The 27,498-nt window shown below is 44.2% G+C and overlaps 1 protein-coding gene across 1 annotated transcript; it reads left to right on the top strand.

The window, feature by feature from the left end:
- LOC120053741 (probable cation-transporting ATPase 13A3) lies at nucleotides 1–27,498 on the top strand. The gene is made up of 30 exons (XM_039000956.1): nucleotides 1–128; nucleotides 407–580; nucleotides 1,183–1,362; nucleotides 1,558–1,628; nucleotides 1,869–1,952; nucleotides 2,557–2,626; nucleotides 3,410–3,544; nucleotides 4,065–4,137; nucleotides 4,469–4,600; nucleotides 4,750–4,926; nucleotides 5,077–5,234; nucleotides 5,428–5,616; nucleotides 5,768–5,980; nucleotides 6,286–6,405; nucleotides 6,676–6,693; nucleotides 6,798–6,951; nucleotides 14,234–14,479; nucleotides 17,732–17,904; nucleotides 18,338–18,460; nucleotides 18,554–18,633; nucleotides 18,759–18,801; nucleotides 18,912–19,021; nucleotides 19,197–19,293; nucleotides 19,437–19,509; nucleotides 19,658–19,835; nucleotides 20,146–20,330; nucleotides 20,512–20,600; nucleotides 20,769–20,849; nucleotides 23,773–23,865; nucleotides 24,724–27,498. Exons 1-30 carry the CDS (start codon nucleotides 78–80, stop codon nucleotides 24,934–24,936), a joined length of 3,783 nt encoding a protein of 1,260 aa, XP_038856884.1. The 5' UTR covers nucleotides 1–77; the 3' UTR covers nucleotides 24,937–27,498.

The raw sequence follows: 27,498 nt of genomic DNA, 5'->3' as shown, positions 1-27,498 counted from the left end.
CATTCTCATGTAGTGGTGTCATTGTGTTCTTGTTTCAATGAAGCTGTGCTCTGTGGGCTTGGTGACTTATCTGCAGAATGGAGAAGGAAGAACTGAAGATCGTGAATAAGGATGAGGAGGATGAGATGGTGTGTTTCCTTATTTTACCTCCTCGAGTTCTTTCCCTCCCGCTCTCTTTTCCCTCCCGCTCTTCCTACCCCTCCTGCTCTCTCGCGCTCTTTCTTTCTCGCTCTCTCTCTCGCTCTCTTTCTTTCTCGCTCTCTCTCTCTTTCTGAATTGCACATATGCCAACGCCTAATAGTTTATTCAAATCAAATGGTATACAAACTCATGTTAACTTGACTCAAACTCCCCTGATGACCCCATATGAACTGCCGTTTTAACCGTCCCCTCTGGCCCCCGCTAGGAGCTCCAGGGGTACCGTGTGTGTCGGTGGCGTGTGGCAGTGGTGAGCCTGGGGGTGCTGTGTACAGGGGGTTTCCTCCTGCTGCTGCTCTACTGGATGCCAGAGTGGTGTGTGAAGGCCACCTGCACCCGGACCACCGTCAGAGAGGCCGAAGTGGTGCTGCTCCAATCAACCGTAGGCCAATGTCCTCTTCACCACGGCGGCAACCAATCTGAATATTTTCATAACACTTCATTTTAAAGTAGATGTATCAGCCACCAATTTGTAGTTTGTTAGCGTATTTATAAGTATCTTATAAGCCATTTATTAGTTCTTAATTAAGTGTTGTCTTATTCAAACATAAGTCATGTGTTACTGGACAATCCTTAATAACCACACCTCTCCACACCAATGAGCAAAAGTTTAAAAGGATTTCCTGACACTATGGATTTGTGTAGGTTCATGAAATACAGCCAACATTCAACAAAAAATGTGACGTAAACAATTAGCATCGAAACTTCCATGGTAATCACAATGGCCACTTTCAGGACACACGTCACCATTAAATACTTATTGGGAATCTTATCGTTCCTTCCTACTGTAGGATATGAGAGAAGTTGACTTAAGGTGTCAATCTGACTTTTTGCACCACCTGTACAAACACGTATAATGCATCAAAATCTAACTGTCCTTCACTGAATCATAGGCTCTTCACATACGAAGGAAATTTAGCTTCACTGTCCAAATACGTGAATACCAGAGAACCTGTCACCGCTGATGGTATATGTGTGTCTCAGGATGACTTTAAGCGCTGGTTCCTGGCCAAGGTGCGTGTGATGCTGGCCCCTGGAAAGAACCCCTTTGACAGCCTGGAGACTCAGACCACTCCCCCCATGGCCAATGGACACTCCCCCCACCCCTCGGACGGCTTCACCCAGGAGTTAATCAGGAAGTACGCAGAGTACCAACCCACTCAGGTAATACCACGCGATGGCACACACAATAACACACGTCTGTCTTTTTTGCTTTCTTTACCGGTTTCTTTCTCACATACACTCACGCTCAAAAGTATACACCTTTATGGTCAATGAAATGGGGAGGGAAAAGCACAAATCAAAAAAGTTTCTGCCTTAGTTATTTTTGATAACATTTTTATTTCTTTCTCCCTTCAGATTCGCTATTTTACACTCCATAGCACAAAGTACTACTGGAACGACGAGGTCCAAAATTTTGAAGTATTAACGTAAGAAATTTAACAGACCATTATTATAGCCAGTGACCTGGATACTTTCCAAATGGTTTGTGTAATGCGTGTCCAAGTAAATGTTCTAATGGAGGCCTCGTTTCCCTTCTTTCACTCACTCACTCACTCACTCACTCACTCACTCACTCACTCACTCACTCACTCACTCACTCACTCACACACACACACACACACACACACACACACACACACACACACACACACACACACACACCACAGGGGCCTGGAGGACCGAGAGGTGACCTGTTCCACCGTCCACTCAGAGCACAGCACGGGGCTCACCAGCAACCAGCAGGAGTACAGGTAAGTTATACCAAACACCTTGTACAGAGTGAAAGGTCATGATGGTTTGAGCAATGTGATGTGTTGAGGTGTTCACCCCATAGGAATGCTTGGTTTTGGTGCATTAGCTAAGTCACTCAAAGGTGGTACTGATACCAGCAAAATGTATATTGTTACTCTATTACACTTAACCCTGACCTTCCTACGGTAGATTCATTACCCCCATCCCCCAGTGCCAGACTTCACGGTTGAAAGCAGATACTGTTATACCACTGCAGGCTACAGCAGCCTCTCTGTCACCTTAGACGCCCAGACTTCCAATGCCCAGTCACCTTACAAAGCCCTGACAACACCTTCTAATAGCCCTGTTGGATGTCAGTCTGCTCAGAGCTGGCCTTCTGTTCCCCATGTGTCACTCACCCAGCATCTAGAGGGAGGTAGGGTGTGTTCATGTGTGTGACTCTGATCTACTTAATGTAGCACTGTCAGTGTCACACCTTATCAATGGTTTTATTAGACACATTGTGTCTGTGTGTGTGAGAGACAAACATTTGTTATAAAGTTGAATGAGTTGTTAGTTTGAACTGTAAATGTTCAACCTTTCTTCTCTCGTGCTTTCCCACAGGAGACTGTTTTTCGGAGTGAATGAAATTGCAGTGAAAGTGCCTTCAGTTTTCAAGCTGCTAATCAAAGAGGTAGGAAAGGTTTTGGGTGTAAATGGGAATTAGGTGTTCATACCCACTACTTAAAGGATGCTTGATTTTCTTACCAGAGCTCATTTTCTCTGACACCTAATTGATAACATAAGTCTATATGAATTATTTACATCCAAAGGTGCCTATCGAAATCAATAGCTAATTTAGCTGAGATAATGATCAAGATAATGAGCTTCTGTGCTTGGCATTCTAATGGGAAAGTTCTGTTGAATGGAAGCCAACTTGGCTTTAAGCTTTTTTTCTGACCAGACAGATTTAGATTCTGAGTTGTTGCAGGGAGGTTGTCTTTAGTCTAATGAGTGAACACTGTGAACAGGGCCAACAATGGCAGTAAAAACAGCATTTTCCACCTCCGCAGTTCCTCTCAGCTCCTTATTGTCTTTCTATCTCTCTGACGTCTCTCTCGCTCTCTTTGACCCCACGGTCTCTGCGACAGTCTCCATGTCTCTGTTTGTCTCCCTCTCTCTCTGTCTGCTGCACTCTCTGTATAAAGAAACAAATTGAACCATATGTGTCAAGAGATATTTCACATTTATACCCTTTTCACACTATTGAGCCAAACATGACATAGGTGAATGCACCAATTTGTAAGTCGCTCTGGATAAGAGCGTCTGCTAAATGACTTAAATGTAAATTATGGTTAGTCTCCTATAGGGCTTAATCAGGCATTATTCTAGTGAATGTCAAAGTGGATGTCTTGTTGCAGCTTGTTGTTTTGAAGAAGTTGTTTGACATGCCTCTTTCTTTCTTTCCCTCCTGCAGGTTCTCAACCCTTTCTACATCTTCCAGCTCTTCAGTGTGATCCTGTGGAGTGCTGATGAGTACTACTACTATGCCGCAGCCATCGTCTTTATGTCGGTCATTTCCATAGCTACCTCGCTGTACACCATCAAAAAGGTACGTCTGTCCCCGCCTCTTGGTCTCCTCTATCCCTTTTTGTCTGTCTTCCCTTTCTAACTCTTTCTCAACCCCTCTCATCCCCAATCTTATTATTCCTTCCACAATTTGGAAAAATGTATTCAATAATCAAAAGGTGAGTCTGGGGCCTTTCTGAACTGGCTGGAACCAGGCTGAACTAGGCACATCTGGACTAAAACAGACTTTAGCCCCCTCCCCACTCTAGGGCCCTGGGTTCACCCCCTTACAATCACACTGTATAAGTAGAGAGATGGAGGGAGGTGGAGGCTTCTCCTGGGGCCCTAGGTTTACACAAAGAGAAGGAGACATCCCCCTTAGAATCACACAGCATATGGAAGAGGGAGATCAAGAGAGAGGTTAGATGGATGATAGATGGATGGGGAGGGGGCAGCAAAGTCTTGTCTGGAAATTTCAAGGGACATTGAGAATCTATTAACTAGAGGCCTGTTTTTGTAGCACCTGATGTGGTTATGCTTATTGGCTGTTCTCTCCTTTTCAGCAATACGTCACGCTTCATGACATGGTGTCAGCACACAGTATTGTCCGAGTTTCAGTCTGCAGAGCCAGCAACGGTTTGTCTAATATACCTCACTAAGATTTCATGCACTTTGACTAGTGTTCAATTCACCAGTAGAACGGCACACTTATCCGTGTGTGTGTGTGTGCGCTCCCACGGCGGGCTCAGGCTGTGCATGTGATGCCTCAGCATTTTCCCCCTGCTGCCCAGATGGGCGTGAGTAATGAGAGATGTTCTGAACAAGACTGGGGCTCTGACGCACAGAATACCTCTTTTATCCTCCCTTCCTTCCACTCCTCTCTCCCTCTGTACTGTCCCTGCATTCCCCTCCTCTCTCTCCCTCTCCCCTCTCTCCACACCTGCTCTCCCCTCTGTTGAATCCTAAGACATCGAGGAGGCCCTGTCCACTGACCTGGTGCCTGGCGACGTCATGGTCATCCCTAGCAACGGGACCATTATGCCCTGCGACGCGGTGCTGGTCAGCGGCACCTGCATCGTCAACGAGAGCATGCTGACAGGTGAGACTTGGAGATTCTGCCTTCTCGCTCTCTGTCACTGCTGGTCACTTGCCAAATACAAAATTCAAAAATATATTTATTTGACATTTGTGCAAAGCCTCACACAACACTACACTCTGTAAATACCTGGCTCTTCCTCCTCCCCCAAGGCGAGAGTGTGCCAGTCACCAAGACCAACCTCCCCAACCCGGGCGAAGGGGACAAGGAGGGTGACGCAGCTTACAGCATGGAGGAGCACAAGAGACACACCCTCTTCTGTGGCACGCACGTCATACAGACCCGCTTCTACTCAGGGGAGCTGGTCAAGGCAGTGGTGGTCCGCACAGGTTAGCCGTCTGTGTGTCCGTTCGTGTCCTCAGTCACAACACACACAGTATACCTTTTCAAATTGTTGTACGATCATGATCTGATTTTGGATAATAAAATAAGGAGCGTTTACCATATTCTGAATGTAGCTCCTCCTCCATCCCCCCCAGGTTTCAGCACGGCTAAGGGCCAGCTGGTGCGCTCCATCCTGTACCCCAAGCCCACCGACTTCAAGCTGTACCGCGACGCCTACCTCTTCCTGCTGTGCCTGGTGGCTATAGCTGGCATCGGCTTTGTCTACTCCATCGTCCTCAGCATCATGAACAATGTACTGGGCCACACAGTACACTATACTCTGGCTGGGCTACTGCGGGGCTGGGGAGGGAGTGGGAGGGAGAGTGTACAAGGTTTCTAGGTCACAGTGGACTATTATGGCTGGTTAGCTTCACAACCAATTCAATCCCTACATTAACCCCTGCTGTATTGTCATTATTTTCCTTACCTTCTCTACTGTACCCCAGGTGCCAGCCAAGACCATCATCATTGAGTCCCTGGACATCATCACCATCACCGTGCCCCCCGCGCTGCCCGCTGCCATGACGGCGGGCATCGTTTACGCCCAGCGCCGCCTCAAACGCATCGGCATCTTCTGCATCAGCCCCCAGAGGATCAACATCTGTGGCCAGCTCAACCTGGTCTGCTTCGACAAGGTGGACACACACACACATACACACACACATTGGTAGAGGAGAGGCTGTGCTGAGGAAACTAGTCGTGGTGTGGTGATCCGGTATGGTAATTGCCCTGCTCAACAGTTAGTGCTATTTATCTCCCCTATTCACTTTGTGCCTCTGTCCTCAGACAGGTACACTCACAGAGGATGGATTAGACCTGTGGGGAGTCCAGAGAGTGGAGAAGGGGACTTTCCACCTGTCAGAGGAGAATACCTATAAGGACACTCTGGTTAAGTCCCAGTTTGTAGCCTGCATGGCCACCTGCCACTCTCTTACCAATATCGATGGAAAGCTGTCCGGAGACCCTCTGGATCTGAAGATGTTCGAGGCCACAGGCTGGGTGAGTGACTGAAACTTTACCCTTAATCTCTAACCTATGTGTCCTTCACTCTTTCTTTACCCAAACAATGTGTTTCATGCTCAGAAATGTTGACTCAAAATATGTTGCTTTGAGAGATTTTCCGGCCTTCTATTTTCAGACATACATTTGCTTCTCCCTGACTTTCAATGTTGTTCCGATCACACTTATGGTATCCATTTTGAGATGCTGGTCAGCTGAAATCTTGACTTTCGATGCCGCTTAGATTTTCGAATGTTGACTCCTCTCCTGACAGTGTCCTCTCTCCTACCTCCTCTCCCTGTCAGATCCTGGAGGAGGCCACTGAGGAGGAGACCTCCCTCCACAACCGTATCATGCCCACCGTGGTGCGGCCCCCCAAGCAACTGATGCCCCCCGAGCCCGTCGTGTCACCTGAACAGGACATGGTACGAACAGGTTACCCCTCCTGAGAGCAAGGCTCAGTGCTGCCCCCAATGGACACCCACCCTCAGCATTGATCATGTCTCCCTCATCACATGTTGATTTGGTCTGTTGCTGTTAGCTCTTGGTCATGTGTAAACGTTTAAGTTCATGTTAATCATAGTTCTGAATGGTATCTGGGTTTTCTATGTTCACATTCTATGTTCCTCTCGCATTCGTTGAAATGGACTGTTTGATTGTACGTTCACTCTATTTTCTTCTCTTTCACATTGTAGGAGCTGTATGAGTTGTCGGTAAGTAGTGCAATCTCTCAAGTTTTGAATATTTATTGTACCTTTACGTAGAGGTGAAAGATCTGGAGGTTAAAGGTCATTCTGTGTGTTGTGTCCTCATGCAGTCGGCCTATGAGATTGGTATCGTGCGTCAGTTCCCCTTCTCCTCGGCGCTGCAGAGGATGTGTGTGGTGGCCCGTCTGCTGGGGGAGAAGCGCATGGACGCCTACCTCAAGGGGGCGCCAGAGGTTGTGGCCAGCCTCTGCAAGAAAGACACTGGTTGGTCTCTTAACTGTTTACTCTGAATGTGCCTATATACTTTGCAGACGCTCCTATTGAGAAGAAGTTACGGTCAGTATAGTAACGAACGAATGCTCTGCTACTGAATTGTTAGTCCCTTGGTCTAACCAAGTGAGATAATCGACCGCTTTGATGTCAACGGTGTAGGGGCATGATCACAAAGACCAGCAGTTTCAAAGGTTTACTGCCTGGAATCTTGTCTTTTCCTTCATTTCCAAGAAGTTTCTGAACCCATCTCTCACTCACTCTCACACACACACAAAAAGTCTATTTAAGGGCTTTATTGGCATGGGAAACCAATGTTTACTTTGCCAAAGCAAGTGAAATGGATAATAAACTATAAAACATTTGCTGTGAACATTACACTTACAAAAGCTCCAAAAGAATAGACATTTCAATGTCATATGTCTAAACTCAGCAAAAAAAGAAATGTCCTCTGTCAACTGGGTTTATTTTCAGCAAACTTAACATGTGTAAATATTTGTATGAACATAACAAGATTCAACAACTGAGACAAACTGAACAATTTCCACAGACATGTGACTAACATAAATGGAATAATGTGTCCCTGAACATAAGGTGGGGTCAAAATCAGAAGTAACAGTCAGTATCTGGTGTGGCCACCAGCTGCATTAAGTACTGCAGTGCATCTCCTCCTCATGTACTGCACCAGATTTTCCCGTTCTTGCTGTGAGATGTTACCCCACTCTTCCACCAAGGCACCTGCAAGTTCCCGGACATTTCTGGGAGGAATGGCCCTAGCCCTCACCCTCCGATCCAACAGGTCCCAGACGTACTCAATGGGATTGAGAGCCGGGCTCTTCGCTGGCCATGGCAGAACACTGACATTCCTGTCTTGCAGGAAATCATGCACAGAATGAGCAGTATGGCTGGTGGCATTGTCATGCTGGAGGGTCATGTCAGGATGAGCCTGCAGGAAGGGTACCACATGAGGGAGGAGGATGTCTTCCCTGCAACGCATAGCGTTGAGATTGCCTGCAATGACAACAAGCTCAGTCCGGTGATGCTGTGACACACCGCTCCAGACCATGACGGACCCTCCACCTCCAAATCGATCCCGCTCCAGAGTACAGGCCTCGGTGTTACGCTCATTCCTTCGACGATAAACGTGAATCTGACCATCACCCCTGGTGAGACAAAACCGCAACTCGTCAGTGAAGAGCACTTTTTGCCAGTCTTGTCTGGTCCAGCAACAGTGGGTTTGTGCCCATAGGCGACGTTGTTGCCAGTGATGTCTGGTGAGGACCTGCCTTACAATAGGCCTACAAGCCCTCAGTTGAGCCTCTCTCAGCCAATTGCGAACAGTCTGAGCACTGATGGAGGGATTGTGCGTTCCTGGTGTAACTCGGGCAGTTGTTGTTGCCATCCTGTACCTGTCCCACAGGTGTGATGTTCGGATGTACCGATCCTGTGCATGTGTTGTTACACGTGGTCTGCCACTGCGAGGACGATCAGCTGTCCGTCTTGTCTCCCTGTAGCGCTGTTTTAGGCATCTCACAGTACGAACATTGCAATTTATTGCCCTGGCCACATCTGCAGTGCTCATGCCTCCTTGCAGCATGCCTAAGGCACGTTCATGCAGATGAGCAGGGACCTTGGGCATCTTTCTTTTGGTGTTTTTCAGAGTCAGTAGAAAGGCCTCTTTCGTGTCCTAAGTTTTCATAACTGACATAATTGCCTGCCGTCTGTAAGCTGTTAGTGTCTTAACCTCTCTTGGGTGCGTGAGACGTTAGCGTCCCACCTCTTAGACAGCCAGTGAAACTACTGTGCGCCAAATTCAAATACAGAAATACTCATTGTAAAAATTCAGAAAACAAAACATATTTTACATAGGTTTAAAGATTAACTTCTTGTGAATCCAACCACGGCGTCCGATTTTTAAAATGCTTTACGGCGAAAGCATACCGTACGATTACCGTAATTTCCGGACTATAAGCCGCTACTTTTTCCCACGCTTTGAACCTTGCGGCTTATACAATGACGCGGCTAATTTATGGATTTTTCCCGCTTTCACAAATTCATGCCGCCAAAAAACTGAGCACCGTCACAATGTGACATAAATCGAGCGAGCTCAAACTTCCCATCATTCTGATTACGGTAGTCATTTTGTCACCCTCATCATGGCAAAGACACGGAGAAATGCATATGATGCAGCTTTCAAGTTGAAGGCGATCGATCTGGCTGTTGGAAAAGGAAATAGAGCTGCTGCACGGGAGCTTGGCCTTAATGAGTCTATGATAAGACGTTGGAAACAGCAGCGTGAGCAACTGACTCAGTGCAGAAAGACAACAAAAGCTTTCAGAGGGAAGAAAAGCAGATGGCCCGAACTAGAAAATGAGCTTGAAGACTGGGTCAACACACAGAGAGCAGCCGGCCGAGGTGTTTCAACTGTGCAGATCCGACTGAAAGCCAAAACAATCGCCACCGCAATGAAGTTTGAGGATTTTAGAGGTGGACCATCGTGGTGTCTAAGATTTATGAGACGTAAAGGCCTGTCCATCAGGGTACGGACGAGTCTGTGTCAGCAGCTCCCTCCCGACTACGAGGAAAAAGATTCAAACTTCCGCAAATTCACTGATGCAAAGATAGCGGAGCATTCCATCGGCCCGCACGACATCATAAATATGGACGAGGTTCCTCTGACGTTTGACCTGCCTCTCACTCGGACTGTCAACAGGAAAGGCGAATCATCCGTCACGCTGAAAACAACTGGGCATGAAAAAACGCACTTCACCTGTGTTCTGAGCTGCACGGCATCGGGAGAAAAGCTTCCACCGATGTTGATTTTCAAACGCATGACAATGCCAAAAGAAAAATTCCCGAGAGGAATTGTTGTGAAAGTCAACAAGAAAGGATGGATGACGGAAAGCCTAATGCATGAATGGCATACGGAGTGTTACGGCAAGCGACCGGGAGGATTCTTTCACAAGAACAAGGCATTGCTCGTGTTGGACAGCATGAGGGCCCACATAACAGATTCTGTGAAAGAAGCCATCAAGAGGACAAACTCAATTCCAGCTGTGATTCCTGGGGGCACAACAAAGTATTTGCAGCCACTCGACATCAGTGTAAATCGTGCATTTAAGGTGGTGCTCCGTGTTCAGTGGGAGGCTTGGATGACAAGTGGGGAGAAATCCTTCACTAAAACGGGCCGCATGCGAAGAGCAACTTATGGTCAAGTCTGCCAGTGGGTCCTGACAGCGTGGAGCATTGTCAAAAGATCCACTATCATCAACGGGTTTCGAAAGGCTGGACTGCTGCGTGTTGAAGAGGGCAGCATGAGCTCAGCGGGGAATTTGCCTCCGGATGAAAGTGACGAGAGCGACAATGAAAACGATCCAACATCGGATGAAGCAATTCTGAGGCTATTCAACTCCGACACCGAAGGAGATGACTTCAGTGGTTTCAGTGCACAGGAGGAGGAAGATAGTGACCAATGACTTTCTTGGTAGGCTACTGTTTACTGCTATTTTTTAAATTTTTGTTACAAGCCGTGTTTCGTTAAAGCCTATTTATTTTTGTTACAAGCCGTGTTTCGTTTAAAAGCCTATTTATTTTTGTTACAAGCCGTGTTTCGTTTAAAGGCTGTGTAAAGTTCATTTGTTTCAATGTACCGGTAGGCACCTGCGGCTTATAGACATGTGCGGCTTATTTATGTACAAAATACATATTTTTAAAAAATTCAGTGGGTGCGGCTTATATTCAGGTGCGCTTAATAGTCCAGAAATTACGGTATTTGAGTTCATAGCCCAGCAGACAAATCATTACAAACAGTAACCAGCCAAGTAGAAGAGTTACACAAGTCAGAAATAGAGATAAAATGAATCCCTTACCTTTGATGATCTTCATATGGTTGCACTCAGCAGACATTGATGTTCCTTTTGTTCGATAAAGTCTCTTTATATCCAAAAACCTCCGTTTTGTTCGCGCGTTTTCTTCAGTAATCCACAGGCTCAAACGCAGTCAAAACAGGCAGACAAAAAATCCAAATTGTATCCGTAAAGTTCATAGAAACATGTCAAACGATGTTTATATTCAATCCTCAGGTTGTTTTTAGCCTAAATAATCTATAATATTTCAACCGGACAATAATGTCGTCAATATAAAATGTAAACAAGAAAGGCACTCTCTCAGTCTCGCGCATGAAAAAGCTCTGACACTTTAGGGTCCACTCATTCAGACTGCTCTTACTTCCTAATTTTTCAGAATACAAGCCTGAAACAATTTCTAAAGACTGTTGACATCTAGTGGAAGGCATAGGAACTGCAATTTGAGTCCTGTCAATGGATACTGTAATGGCATTGAATAGAAAACTACAAAACCAAAAAAAGAACTACTTCCCGAATGGATTTTTCTCAGGTTTTTGCAAGCCAAATCATGTTCTGTTATACTCATAGACACTATTTTAACAGTTTGGAAACTTTAGATTGTTTACTATCCAAATCTACCAGTTATATGCATATCATATCTTCTGGGCCCGAGAAGCAGGCAGTTTAATTTGGGCATGCTTTTCATCCAAAATTCCGAATGCTACCCTAGAGAAGTTAACGACCGGTCCACATGTGCATGTTCATTAATTGTTTATGGTTCATTGAACAAGCTTGGGAAACAGTGTTTAAACCCTTTACAATGAAGATCTGTGAAGTTATTTGGATTTTTCGAATTATCTTTGAAAGACAAGGTCCTGGAAAAAGGGACGTTTCTTTTTTTTGCTGAGTTTATACAGTGTTGTAATGATGTGCAAATAGTTAAAGTACAAAAGGGAAAATGAATAAACTTAAATATAGGTTGTATTTACAATGTTTTTTGTTCTTCACTGGTTACCCTTTTTCTTGTGGCAAAAGGTCACAAATCTGCTGTGATGGCACACTGTGGTATTTCACCCAATCGATATGGGAGTTTATCAAAATTGGATTTGTTCTTTAATTCTTTGTGGGTCTGTGTAATCTGAGGGAAATATGTGTCTCTAAAAAGGTCATACATTGGCAGGAGATTAGGAAGTGTAGCTCAGTTTGCACCTCATTTTGTGGGCAGTGTGCACATAAACCTGGCTCTCAAGAGAATAGCAAGGCTATGCTCACTGACTCTGTACATAGTCAAAGCTTTTTTTAAATTATTTTTTATTTCGTCTTTATTTAACCAGGTAGGCTAGTTGAGAACAAGTTCTCATTTGCAACTGCGACCTGGCCAAGATAAAGCATAGCAATTCGACACATACAACAACACAGAGTTACACATGGAATAAACAAAACATACAGTCAATAATACAGTAGAAAAATAAGTCTATATACAATGTGAGCAAATGAGGTGAGATAAGGGAGGTAAAGGCAAAAAAAGGCCATGGTTGCGAGGTAAATACAATATAGCAAGTAAAACACTGGAATGGTAGATTTGCAGTGGAAGAATGTGCAAAGTAGAACTAGAAATAATGGGGTGCAAAGGAGCAAAATAAATAAATACAGTAGGGGAAGAGGTAGTTGTTTGGGCTAAATTATAGATGGGCTATGTACAGGTGCAGTAATCTGTGAGCTGCTCTGACAGCTGGTGCTTAAAGCTAGTGAGGGAGATAAGTGTTTCCAGCTTCAGTGATTGTTGCAGTTCGTTCCTGTCATTGGCAGCAGAGAACTGGAAGGAAAGACGACCAAAGGAGGAATTGGCTTTGGGGGTGACCGATGAGATATACCTGCTGGAGCGTGTGCTACGAGTGGGTGCTGCTATGGTGACCAGTGAGCTGAGATAAGGCGGGGCTTTACCTAGCAGAGACTTGTAGATAACCTGTAGCCAGTGGGTTTGGCGACGAGTATGACGCAAGGGCCAACCAACGAGAGCGTACAGGTTGCAATGGTGGGTAGTGTATGGGGCTTTGGTGACAAAACGGATGGCACTGTGATAGACTGCATCCAGTTTGTTGAGTAGAGTGTTGGAGGCTATTTGATAGATGACATCACCGAAGTCGAGGATCGGTAGGATGGTCAGTTTTACGAGGGTATGTTTGGCAGCATGAGTGAAGGATGCTTTGTTGCGATATAGGATGCCGATTCTAGATTTAATTTTGGATTGGAGATGCTTAATGTGAGTCTGGAAGGAGAGTTTACAGTCTAACCAGACACCTAGGTATTTGTAGTGTCCACGTATTCTAAGTCAGAGCCGTCCAGAGTAGTGATGCTGGACGGGAGAGCAGGTGCGGACAGTGATCGGTTGAATAGCATGCATTTAGTTTTACTTGCGTTTAAGAGCAGTTGGAGGCCACGGAAGGAGAGTTGTATGGCATTGAAGCTCGTCTGGAGGTTTGTTAACACAGTGTCCAAAGAGGGGCCAGAAGTATACAGAATGGTGTCGTCTGCGTAGAGGTGTATCAGAGACTCACCAGCAGCAAGAGCGACATCATTGATATATACAGAGAAGAGAGTCGGCCCGAGAATTGAACCCTGTGGCACCCCCATAGACTGCCAGAGGTCCGGACAACAGGCCCTCCGATTTGACACACTGAAGTCTATCAGAGAAGTAGTTGGTAAACCAGCCGAGGCAATCATTTGAGAAACCAAGGCTGTCGAGTCTGCCAATAAAAATGTGGTGATTGACAGAGTCGAAAGCCTTGGCCAGGTCGATGAATACGGCTGCGCAGTAATGTGTCTTATCGATGGTGGTTATGATGTCGTTTAGGACCTTGAGCGTGGCTGAGGTGCACCCATGACCAGCTCTGAAAGCAGATTGCATAGCGGAGAAGGTACGGTGGGATTCGAAATGGTCGGTAATCTGTTTGTTAACTTGGCTTTCGAAGACCTTAGAAAGACAGGGTAGGATAGATATAGGTCTGTAGCAGTTTGGGTCTAGAGTGTCACCCCCTTTCCTTAAGTTTGGGTCAGTCACAGTGGTCAGGTATTCTGACACTGTGTACTCTCTGTTTAGGGCCAAATAGCATTGTAGTTTGCTCTGTTTTTTGGTAAATTCTTTCCCATGTGTCAAGTAATTATCTTTTTGTTTTCTCATGATTTGGTTGGGTCTAATTCTCCTGTCTGTGTGTCTGTCTGTGTCTCGCTCTGTGTCTCTCTCTGTGTGTCTGTGTCTCTCTCTGTCTGTGTGTCTGTCTCTGTCTCACTCTCTCTTTGTCTGTTTCTCTCCCTCTCTGTTTGTGTCTCTCTCTCTCTCTCTGTCTGTGTGTCTCTCTCTCTCTTTCTGTCTGTATCTCTCTCTCTGTCTGTGTGTGTTTCTCTGTCTGTTTGTGTCTCTGTGTGTATAGTTCCAGAAGACTTTGCAGAGGTTCTGGAGGACTACACCAAGCAGGGCTTCCGGGTCATCGCCCTGGCCCACCGCCGCCTCGAGTCCAAACTCACCTGGCACAAAGTACAGAACGTCAACAGGGATCAGATGGAGGCCAACATGGAGTTCCTGGGGCTGATCATCATGCAGAACAAGCTGAAGGCTGAGACCTCTGGGGTACTGCAGGACCTCCACAGGGCACACATCCGCACCGTCATGGTCACTGGTGAGAAAGCTGGCACACCAACATGTTTAACATATAAACAGACATTCAGTAACACACTAAATATATCCTTCCTCCCTGCAGTAGACTTAACTTTTTGATTTCGTTTTCAAAGTTTGATGGAGTTATTCCTGGAATCCTGACGAATAAAGTTCTGGGTCTTGCAGCTTAACTTCTTGCGGATCAGTGGGACGCTAGCGTCCCATTTTGACAACTTCCGGTGAAATTGCAGAGCTCCAAATTCAAATTAAATTACTATAAATATTAAACTTTCATGAAATCACAAGTCCAATACATCAAAATAAAGATTCACTTGTTGTTAATCCAGCCGACGTGTCAGATTTCAAAAAGGCTTTACGGCGAAAGCAAACCATGCGATTATCTGAGGACAGCGCCCAGCACACAAATGCATAACAAATAATTTTCAACCAGGGAGTTGCGACACGAAAGTCAGAAATAGCGATATAATATATGCCTTACCTTTGAAGATCTTCTTCTGTTGGCATTCCAAAAGGTCCCAGTTACATTACAAATGGTCCTTTTGTTCGATAATGTCCTTCTTTATATCCATAAAAACTCAGTTTAGCTGGCGGGCTTCAGTCAAGATTCCACTTGGTTTCCCTCCTTGAAAATGTATACAAAATGAATCCTAAACGTTACCAATAAACTTATCCAAACAAGTCAATCAACGTTTATAATCAAACCTTAGGTACCCTAATACGCAAATAAACGATAAAATTTAAGACGGAGAATTGTTATTGTCTTTACCGCAGAAAAATACCAAAGAACGCGCTCTCATTCACGCGCTTGGAAACACTACAGCCAAAATGGGAGCCACCTAGAAAAACTACAATTTTTGGCAAATTCTTCAAAAAACCAGCCTGAAACTCTTTCTAAAGACTGTTAACATCTAGTGGAAGCCTTAGGAACTGCAATCGGGAACGATTTTGCCCTATTATAAAAGTGCCAGCCATTGAAATCAGTGGTAGGATAAAAATAAAAAAAAGTGTGTGTGGGGGGGGGGGGGGGGGGGGTGGTTTGTCCTCAGGGTTTCGCCTGCCATTTCAGTTCTGTTATACTCACAGACATTATTTTAACAGTTTTAGGAACTTTAGAGTGTTCTATCCAAATCTTCCAATTATATGCATATCCTAGCTTCTCAGCCTGAGTAGCAGGCAGTGTACTTTGGGCACACTTTTCATCCGGATGTCAAAATACCGCCCCCTAACCCAAAGAAGTTAACCTCTAACGAGTCACAAACCCGGATCCGGGATTCCCCCCCCCCATCAAAAAAGCTGACTAGCATAGCCTAGCCTAACGCCACAGGGATATCATATAACATAATTTTCATGAAATCACAAGTCCAATACAGCAAATGAAAGATAAACATCTTGTGAATCCAGCCATCATTTCCGATTTTTAAAATGTTTTACAGCGAAAACACAATATGTATTTCTATTAGCTAACCACAATAGCAAAAGACTCAACCGCATATTTTCACAATTTTTCTACCGCATAGGTAGCTATCACAAAACCGACCAAATAGAGATATAATTAGTCACTAACCAAGAAACAACTTCATCAGATGACAGTCTTATAACATGTTATACAATAAATCTATGTTTTGTTCGAAAATGTGCATATTTGAGGTATAAATCATAGTTTTACATTGCAGCTACCATCAAAAATATCACCAAAGCAGACAGAATAATTACAGAGAGCAACGTGAAATACCTAAATACTCATCATAAAACATTTATGAAAAATACATGGTGTACAGCAAATGAAAGATAAACATCTTGTGAATCCAGCCAATATTTCCGATTTTTTAAGTGTTTTACAGCGAAAACACAATATAGCATTATATTAGCTTACCACAATAGCCAAACACACAACCGCATTCATTCACCGCAAAGATAGCATTCGCAAAAACCAGCAAAAGATATAAAATTAATCACTAACCTTGACCAACTTCATCAGATGACAGTCTTATAACATCATGTTACACAATACATATATGTTTTGTTCGAAAATGTGCATATTTAGAGGTACAAATCTTGGTTTTACATTGTGAATACGTTGCCAAAATGCACAAAATTCTCCGGAGATATTTTGGACAGTCACCTAATCTAATCAAAGAACTCATCATAAACTTTACTAAAAAATACATGTTGGACAGCAAATGAAAGATACACTAGTTCTTAATGCAATCGGCGTGTTAGATTTTTAAAAATAACTTTACCATAACAAACAGCTTACGTTATAGCGAGACAGCGCCCGCAAAAAGGAAGGAAAATAGGACTAAACATTTTCCACAGAAATACGAAATAACATCATAAATGGTTCTTACTTTTGCTGAGCTTCCATCAGAATCTTGTACAAGGAGTCCTTTGTCCAGAATAAATCGTTGTTTGGTTTTAGAATGTCCTCTTCTCCTGTCGAATTAGCAACATTAGCTAGCCATGTGGCGCGAACATGCCCAAATTCTCCTGACGCAAAGAAAGGATAATTCCAAAACTCGCAATAAACGTTGAATAAACTGATACAACTCGGTTGAAAAAAACTACTTTATGATGTTTTTATCACATCTATCAAATAAAATCAGAGCCGGAGACATCCACCGTCTATACCGAACGCTTTTCAGAAGCCAATACTGATGTCCTTCCCGCGCCTAGGTAGAGAAAGGAAATTGTGGTCACGTCATTCCAAGAGCTCTTGTTCGACCTCAGATCAAGCTAGACACCCCATTCCACCTTCCACTGCCTGTTGACATCTAGTGGAAGACGTATGCAGTGCATGCAAATCCATAGAAATTAGGCAATTGAATAGGCAGGCCCTGGAACAGAGCATCGTTTTCAGATTTTTCACTTCCTGTCTGGAAGTTTGCTGCCAAATGAGTTCTGTTTTACTCACAGATATAATTCAAACAGTTTTAGAAACTTGAGAGTGTTTTCTATCCAATAGTAATAATAATATGCATATTGTACGATCTAGAATAGAGTACGAGGCCGTTTAAATTGGGCACGATTTTTTCCAAAGTGGAAATAGCGCCCCCCTATTGACAAGAAGTTTTAAGGGCATCATACACTGAGTATACCAAACATTAGGAACACCTTCATAATATTGAGTTGCACCTCTCCCCCCCAATGACATCAATAAGGGATCATAGTTTTCACCTGGATTAATCTGGTCAGTCTGTCATTGAAAGTGTGTTTTAATGTTTTGTATACTCAGTGTAAAACATCTCTCCTCAAGGTGACAACATGTTAACGGCCATCTCGGTGGCTAGGGACTGTGGCATGATTCCCCCTCAGGACCAGGTCATCATCGCCGACGCGCTGCCCCCTAAAGATGGCCAGGCAGCCAAGATCACTTGGCGCTACGCAGACAACCCCAGCAAACACGTGGGCAAAGCCCCACGCCTGGAGGTGAGGGACCCCTGGTGGTGGGTGTGGCTCATTACAGCTCCGACAGACACATACACACAAACGTACACACACACTGATCCCCCTCAGATCCATGCAGGAAAACATCAGAACTCAGAAATTGCCCAGTGAGCACACGCAGCAGGAATAGAATGAATGTGTTTGTTCTGTGTTCCAGACACTGGCACACACAGAGATCACACAGCCAGTCAGTCATTGTGTCAGATTGTGTCTAGATGCTATCAGGGATATGTATATTTAGTGGCATACCTCGAGGTCTCCACATCAGTTTATATGGAAAATTAAGTTATTCGTCTCTAGCTTGAACGATTGTTAATCTACATAAGCCATGTTGTACCATTCAATCATTTACAAGATGTCATTCTTCCCTTGCTCACCTGCACCTGCTTTTCCCCGCCCCTTCCTGTCCCAACAGGAAGTAGAGATCAATCTAGAGGATGTGCGTCACACTCACAAGCCTCAGGACCAGTACCACTTTGCTATGAGTGGCAAGTCCTTCGCTGTCATCACCGAGCACTTTCAGGACCTGCTGCAGAAGGTACACCACCCCTCCATTCCCCTATAAACGCATAGCTACGGCTGTTGTGATTTGGTTGTGTCTAATGCATTGTTGTTGACCTATCTGGTGTAGTTGGTGCTGCATGGCACCGTGTTTGCCAGAATGGCCCCCGACCAGAAGACCGAGCTCATTGAGGCACTGCAGAGTGTGGAGTGAGTAGAAACACTGTTGACTCAGTACACACTCACCCTCTTCATAGATCTGTTCAAATATTTAAAAAACATTTCATTAATTACATTTACAACAGTCAAATGAACTTCTCTTTCCCCATCTGCAGTTATTTTGTGGGCATGTGTGGAGACGGCGCAAACGATTGTGGTGTAAGTACAGACTCTTTGAAAGCATGCAAATAAAGTAAAGACACTGTCATTCCTTTAAATTTTCTTGTTTCTGACAACTTTCTATCGTCTCCTTCACCCTCGCTCTCCAGGCTTTGAAGAGGGCTCACGGTGGGATCTCTCTCTCTGAGCTGGAGGCCTCTGTAGCATCTCCCTTCACTTCCAGGACCCCCAACATCTCATGTGTGCCTAGCCTCATCAGGTAGGCCTGCCCTGGGCCTCGAGCACCACAATACTACCCTACACCAACAGCTGAACATGGCTAACAAACTAACACCATCCTACTGCCAAGCTTCCAGGCTAATCAGCCAGCCTTATGAACTTGCATGCTGACTCACTCGTTTGTGCCACAATAAATATCGACTCTTTCTCCACAGAGAAGGGCGAGCGGCTCTCATCACCTCCTTCTGTGTGTTCAAGTTCATGGCCCTCTACAGCATCATCCAGTACATCAGTGTCACCCTGCTCTACTCTGTGAGTACAGTACCCCTCCTTTAGTCTCTGCACTCCTGTCAGGAGATTACCTCAGAGATCCTGTTAAATATGTCATTCTATGGATATTACTCTCTGGTGTATACAGTAGCTGACCTCTGACCTTTTCTCTCTAACCCTGTTAGATCCTCAGTAACCTGGGAGACTTCCAGTTCCTCTTCATCGACATCGCAATCATCCTCCTCGTAGTCTTCACCAGTAAGTAAACAACACCAGTTAGATGGAGCGTTATGTTATTGCAAAATTCTCTTTTTTGATGCTGCAGACATTACTTGTTTGATCTACTACCAACTTTCTATCTTCTGGTTCCTTACTTCTCTCTTTCTCTCCCACCTTCTCTGTGCAGTGTCTCTGAACCCAGCGTGGAAGGAGCTGGTGTCGAGGCGTCCCCCCTCAGGTCTGATCTCAGGCCCTCTGCTGTTTTCCGTGCTGACTCAGATCCTCATCTGTCTGGGCTTCCAGACCATTGCCTTCCTCTGGGTCCGACACCAGGCCTGGTACCACATCTGGACGCCACAGTCCGAGTGAGTCCAAGTTCAACCCCCACGATAACTACTGGACCTATTCAAAACACACTATTTGGAGGATAGCTGTATCAATCTAAAATCACCAATAAGACACCTGTAACAAAACACCAATGGACCAATGAGACGACTGTACCAGACCCAAAACAAACCAATAACCAACTGTAAACACAGTAACATTAGCCGTGAATGTCTTCCTGTATATCATTACCGCAAAGAGTAGGGACGTCGCCAGTAAGCTTTTGACTTGTAAAGCTGCATCCTTCTAAACATATGTGTGTGTGCGTGCCCTGTGTGTCTCCTCTCCCAGTGCCTGCAACTCGTCCCTCCGTGCCAACTTGGGGCCAAAACACAACTCCTCAGAGGAGAGGGACGACCACAACATCAAGAACTACGAGAACACATCCCTGTTCTACGTCTCCTCCTTCCAGTACCTCATCGTGGCCATCGTCTTCTCCAAGGGGAAGCCCTTCAGACAGCCCAGCTACAAAAACTGTGAGGATCACTACTTACACCAATGTTCCCACATACCTACCTGAAAATCAGATAACGGTTTAAGTGTTGGTTCTAAAATCAGTTGACGGTTTGAGATTTGTTGAAAGTGCAACATTGGGGTGAGTATCTTTTGCTGTGTAACTGACATGTTGGTTTTATCGTCTCTCTTCTGTCTCTGCAGGGCCTTTTGTGGTGTCATGTATTGGCCTATACATATTTCTGTTCTTCATCATGTTTTACCCTGTGTCTGCTATCGATGAATTCCTAGAGGTGAGTGGACGTCAACCATGAGAGACAAGCTTTATACAGATATTAGCCTCAAGCTTCGGTTGAATTGAGTCCTACAATAGTGACATTGTGAATGAACATGGCACTGCTCCACTGTCTGTTAAATGTACTCGTGTGAATCTGTTTCTCTTTTTTATATTTTTTATTTAGATTGTGTGTGTTCCGTTTGAATGGAGAATCACTCTGTTCTTCATCATCATAGTCAATGCAGCCGTGTCTGTATTGGTGGAGGTAAGACACACACACACACACGCGAACGCACGCACATCAAAGTGAGATGTGCGCTGTCCATTTTGCATTATTCTGAGCTCTCTTTACACCATGTTACATAGGTCATTTTTCTCATGTACAATTTTTGTTTTGTCATGCAATGTTTTCATTAGTGGCGCTTAGGTTCAGTCAGGTGGTGCTGGATTGTGTGTTGACTGTTTCCTACTGACCGACTGGAGAGTGACTGTTTCCTACTGACCGACTGGAGTGACTGTGGCCTACTTGACCGACTGGAGAGTGACTGTGGCCTACTTGACCGACTGGAGAGTGACTATGGCCTACTTGACCGACTGGAGAGTGACTACGGCCTACTTGACCGACTGGAGAGTGACTGCGGCCTACTTGACCGACTGGAGAGTGACTGCGGCCTACTTGACCGACTGGAGAGTGACTGCGGCCTACTTGACCGACTGGAGAGTGACTGCGGCCTACTTGACCGACTGGAGAGTGACTGTCGCAGAATTTTAACAGATGAAGCTGATGGCTGAGCCAGTGTCTGTCTGTCTGACATACCATTTGACTACCTTTTCATTATGAAAAAGCCAGACATTCTTCCTTGTCTTTCATTGATGTAACCCAATGAAACTCTACCTTTAGCGGACACATACACACAATTCCTCCCAAAAAACATTCCTTACCCCAGAACTTCAACGGGTGACTATCCAGGAACATAAGGAAGAAGGAACACTCTATTTCTGCCTAGATTTGACATTCATTGACGGGACATACAAAAACAAGCTTAACGTTTTGGCTTAATCGCCTTCATCACATAATTCCTACCTGTAAATACAACCTGCAATCACCACAGTGACTTCCATACTGTAGTCCACTCATTCAATCTAATTGGTGGTTGGTTACACAGCTAGTTCCTTTTCTCTTTCAATCTCCAGGTGTCAGAAAATGATGACCTAAAGATTTGTGGCCCAATGATAATGGCTCACCAGTGATTTACTATTAGAAAATGCCTCTGGCTTACCCTGCACAGTAGAGAAGTAGCACTACAGTGCCTTCAGGAAGTATTCACGCCCCTTGACTTTTTCCACGTTGTTACAGTCTGAATTTAAAATAGAAAAGAAAACATTTCACTGGCCGACACACAATACCCCATAACGTCAAAATGGCATTATGTTTATTTTTACTAATTAATACAAAATGAAAAGCTGAAATGTCTTGAGTCAATAAGTATTCAACCTCTTTGTTATGGCAAGCCTAAATAAGTTCAGGAATAAAAATGTGCTTAATAAGTGCATGGACTCACTGTGTGTAGTACTTGTGTTAATATGATTTGTGAATGACTACCCCACACATACAGAGTTATCTGTAAGGTCCCTCAGTCGAGCAGTGAATTTCAAACACTGATTTAACCACAGTTTTCCAATGCCTCGCTAAGAAGGGCACCTATTAGTTTATGGGTAAAAATACAAAAAGCAGATATTGAATATCCCTTTGAGCATGGAAGTTATTCATTACACTTTTGATGGTGTATCAATACAACGATACAGGTGTCCTTCCTACTCAGTTACAGGGGGGGAAGAAAACTGCTCAGGGATTTCACCATTAGGTCAATGGTCACTTTAAAACAGTTTGCATTTAATGGCTGTGATAGGAGAAAATTGAGGATGGATCAACATTTTATTTACCCCACAATACTAACCTAATTGACAGAGTGAAAAGGAAGCTTGTACAGAATATTCCAAAACATGCATCCTGTTTGCAACAAAAGTAATCCTGCAAAAAATGAGGCAAAGCAATTCACTTTTGGTCCTGAATACAAAGTGTTATGTTTGGGGCAAACTAATACACTCTCCATATTTCCAATGCATCTTGTGGGTATACTTGTAATCGTTAAGGACTGGAGTAAAAGAAGACAAAGTTGTTTTTTTAAACGGAATGGAGCTAAGCACAGGCAAAAACCTGGTTGTCTGCTTTCCACCAGACACTGGGATATGAATTCCCCTTTCAGCAGAACAATAACCTAAAACACAAGGCCAAATCTACACTGGAGTTGCTTACCAAGAAGACAGTGAATGTTCCTGAGTGGCCGCGTTAGTTTTGACTTTTGCTTGACAATCTATGGCAAGACTTGAAAATGGATGTCTAGCAATGATCAACAACAATTTGAGAACTTGAAGAATTTAGAAAATAATAATGGGCAAATATTGTACAATCCAGGTGTGCACAGCTCTTTAGACTTACCCAGAAATACTCAGATGTAATCACTGCCAAAGGGGATTCTAACATGTATTGACTCAGGGGTGTGAATACTTAAGGCAAATTGATATTTCTGTATGTCTTTTTCAATAAATGTGCAACATTTTCTAAAAACATGTTTTTACTTTGGTATTGTGTGTAGATGGGTGAGGAAAAAAACAATTTGTAACGCCAGCTGTAACGCGAAAAAATGTGGAATAAGTCCAGGGGTATGAATACTTTCAGAATACACTCTATATTACTGTGCTGCTCTTATCCCCCCTCTTGAGCCTCACAAGCCCAAGAACAGCTTAGCAGTGACAAGATGGTGCTCTCTCCAAAGCTGCCAACCTCTCACTCCCCAACCAATGACGCTCAATGGATAATCACCAGCAACGGATCTGTCACAAAACAAAATCATCACAACAAAATCCACTTTAAAAAGCACCGTTCTTCTGTTGTAGATGAAGTTAACACTCTCTCACTTTATTTGTTTTCATTTATTTTGAGAGTAACTCCTTTTGCCTATCATCACGACTAAGGCACAGCCCTGAAATCACCCTAAATGTCCTTTCAATAGTTTGACTATTCAAAAAAACGAATGTACAAAATCTTCTTGAGAGAAGCTGTGTGATCAAGTAGCCACGCTACTCTTTGTAATTCTTTCCTGCCCACTGCGCCTATTATTCCATAGACCCTCGTCCTTGACGTCGTCTTATGGAAGCTTGTCTTCAGCCGAGACAAGCAGGGCGGCTATGGCACCACCCATGCCGCTCCAACAACACAGGTTGGGAAATCTGACGCTCCTCCTCTCTTCCACCGTCGCTTTTCACCTCCCCCTATGCCCCCCTCTTCTTTCTTTCCTTCTTTCTGTATACCCTCCCCAGACCTTGCATGTGCAGACCTGATTGCGCTCTGGCCCCTCTTTCGCCCCCTGGTGGGTCTCCTGTGTTATTACTCTCCTCTGGGAACAAGATTGCCCCAGTCTTCCCTCCTATCTAAAGCTCCAGCAGTAGTACAGATATTGCTCCAGTAAGCTCCCCCCGTTGCATGTACCTCACAGCTTTCCTGTAAGCCGCTAAGAGTGGAAATAGCATGGCCTAGATCAGGTATGTATACACTGCAGGTTAGCTGGTATGTCCCACACATGGTCACTCTTGGCCTCCTTCCATATGTAGCAAGTAAAATGTGCTCCCATTTCCAATTGCAAATAGTCACAATTACCTTTTTTGCTGAACCGCAGCAACTTAGCTTGTCTGCTTGTTTTGAGGTAATTCTCTGGCAGAAAAACTTCAATCCCCAAAAGGTATTGCAATGCTGGATGTTAATTTGAATGGCCTAAGAACATTTTCTGTTGAGGGGAAAGTTCCCCAGGAAATTATTTGTCTCAATTATTAACCATTATAAAACAATGTGCATTCTGCAATAAAGTGAACCAATCTGAATCCCATCGCTACCTTCTTTTGGTTATATAGTGCATGTGGTGACATAAGCATGTGATGTCATTCTACTGTCTAGAGGCATGAAAATAAAAATATATAATTTTAAAGGGATCAATTGGAAAGAGAATGAATGGGGAATATTCATTGTTTTCTTTGCCGTTTCCTTTGCCCTTTTCTCGTTGTTGTTATCGTGCTGTTTCCAGGGGGGCATCGACCTCTGGGGAGCCAAGTGTCTGTCGTGGCTGTGCTGCCGCCGGAGGAAGGTACCCAAGGCGCGCTACATGCACCTGGCCCAGGAGCTTAGCGTGGACCCCGACTGGCCCCCCAAACCCACCACCACCACCGAGGCCAAGCCCCCACTGCCCGGCAACCCCCCTGAAAACGGCTCCTCCTACCAGATAATGGCCGACTCCTAGCACCCCCCCGCCCCACACTTGGCTAAAGCAAACACACACACTCACGACCAAAAGGACAAAAAGAAACAGTGGTCTATGGAAAGAACAAGGCGAAAGATGGGGTGATGGTAGAAAGGGATTTTGGGGTGAAGAAATGGTAGTGTGGATCTCTTCATGCTCTTTGCTGCTCAGATCCAGCACACTGTTCAGAACCTGGCTGGTTACGTAACCCTCACCAACCAAACCCCTCAACCTGCCACCACCCCCTGGTATACAATGGTTGGTCTACTACACAAATACACCCCCAGTATGGTCTACTCTATATCCACCCCGCCTTCAGCTGGTCTACCTGCAGTCCATGTTGTACACAGGCTGGGTCCTGTGGCAGAGTCAGACCCCTGTGTCATTATTATGAGTTTAATCATTGCCTCACTGCTTTTTAACCCTTGCAGAACTATGCAGCAAACTGACAAACTCCAATCTTAGTCTTAAAACGGTAATGATTTCTACAATTGTAATTGGTGTTGCCGTGATTCCTCCAGGAACTCCAGACCTTCTCGCATTTTTGCTTTTGTTTGTAAGCAGCCACCAGCCATCTCCACTAACATGGATATCATACAGGGGACTTGAAGCATGGATGTGCATGAACCCAGCTCCGTATAGCCATTGTTATATGGTGGTTGGAATACTACTGCTTACCCAACAGTACTGTAGTATTAATATTGCTGAACAGGGACCAGAGCCTTTTTGTATTATGAAACAAGGCATAACAAGAGGCAGCATGCAAACGGCTTGGAATCACGGGTAGCAGCAACCCCCCCCCCCCCCCCCCCCCCTGCATGTAGAAACCATCCAAAGGCGAATAGACTTGCAAAATCATGTCAAACTGGCCTCACATGGGCTAGCGTTGCGCCGCATGGAGGTCTGTCTTTAAAAAAGAAAGAAAAAAATGGTGAAAGGCGAGGCATTGTGAAATTCATTACCTAGCCGTATGTGTGTGCTCTCTCTCTCCATACAGCCATGCAACTGGCAAGATACTGTACTACCAATGTATACTGCGCTAAAGCCATAGCAGCATGAATGTATTGTATTAGCATTGCTCACTGCACAGTCAAAAGAGAAATCAAAGGGCTTAAAACTCATTGTCCATCAGAGCAGGCTGCTGTGTAGAGATATAGGATGACGTGCTCATTGTAATGGATGAATTAATTTAATTCCAACCCTTACAAGTCCGTCCTCCTATATCTCCGCCCACCAGCCACCGCTGTTATCCAAATTCTCAAAGATACAATACACACTCTGTCACTGTATATATTTTGTACATTGTACATTGTGCATTGCTGTCCAGCCTCATGATGTGTTGACAGTGTTGTACATGTCATATTTTCTGCCAGTCAGTCATAAGCCAGTCTTTCTCCTCATAGTAGCAGGTCGTCAGAGATCCTAGTTTGTGTTCATCTGATGTAAATATTTTATTTGATGACATTCAAAATGTGTGTCAGAATTGCCGGAAACACAATACTGAGAGGTATCGCTAGAATGCCAGTTCAAATCTTTAAATATGATGTATTTACTTGGTGTTAAAGGTCCAATGCAGCTGTTTTTATCTCAATATCAAATCATTTCTGGGTAACAATTAAGTTCCTTACTAACCAGGTTTATATCCAACCTTTTTATGCGAGTAAAGTACATAAAAAATGTCATGACAGGCCTGATGGAAACCATTTTTTTTTCGGTAAACTTTCCAAATGTCGATAAAACAAAATCCACTAGACAAGGTGGGATCTTTTTGTCGGTAAAATGAATTATACGGGGGAAAAAGTAATGCTTTTATGATATAGTAACCATCATATCGAAGTGAACTTGGAGTCACGCGATGAAGTGTGGTCCTCCCACTAATACTCATCAGGAAAGCATGCAGTTTATTAGGTTACAGATCTAAATAATTGATGATGAACTTCAAAGGATGGTGAAAGTAGATGCGCTTAATTCTTTCCAGTAAATATCGAGGGTCTTATTTTGGTGACATAATAATTCATCCTTGGCTGCAGTTTGACAAATAAAAATAGTCTTGCTCTTTTGTCCATAATCATAATAATCTCATGTAGGCTATATGTGAGCTCTAAGCAAAAATGGCTTCTTAGCAAATAGCAATTTTGCTGGGACTGTTTGGGAGTGGTCCGAGTGGAGCCGGAAAAACTTAGAATTAGCTATTATTGGCAGAGGTTTTGACCTCTTTCTTATTGGTCTATTAACTAATTTACCACCTGGTGGAGTCACCAGGCAGGCCCAAACGCCACCCCAACAGCTCTTACACTAAGTGGTTATCATTTTCACAAGTTCACAGTATTATTCCAACCTCAGTGAAAATATAAACACAGAAAAATCACGTTTTTGACTTCACTGGGCCATTAAGTCAAAGTGTTAACTCATTTTTTTTATTTTTCAGATTCACAACAACAGATGTCCTAGTTATACATGATCAAACCTTCCAGATCTCTACTAGACATACACTACCGTTCAAAGGTGTGGAGTCACTTAGAAATGTCCTTGTTTTTGAAAGAAAAGCACGTTTTTTTGTAC

Source organism: Salvelinus namaycush, chromosome 9, assembly GCF_016432855.1.
Source record: "Salvelinus namaycush isolate Seneca chromosome 9, SaNama_1.0, whole genome shotgun sequence".
Lineage (NCBI taxonomy): Eukaryota > Metazoa > Chordata > Actinopteri > Salmoniformes > Salmonidae > Salvelinus > Salvelinus namaycush.
The sequence above is the reverse complement of the archived record's forward strand: the minus strand, read 5'-3'. Positions and strand labels throughout refer to the sequence as shown.

What these genes read in the sequence shown, in the direction of transcription:
- LOC120053741 (XM_039000956.1), top strand. Translation starts at nt 78, where the DNA reads ATGGAGAAGGAAGAACTGAAGATCGTGAATAAGGATGAGGAGGATGAG. An exon ending in GTGTCACCCTGCTCTACTCT is followed by an intron (nt 19,294 to 19,436) that starts GTGAGTACAGTA and finishes TAACCCTGTTAG; the next exon opens with ATCCTCAGTAACCTGGGAGA. An exon ending in ATCTGGACGCCACAGTCCGA is followed by an intron (nt 19,836 to 20,145) that starts GTGAGTCCAAGT and finishes CTCCTCTCCCAG; the next exon opens with TGCCTGCAACTCGTCCCTCC.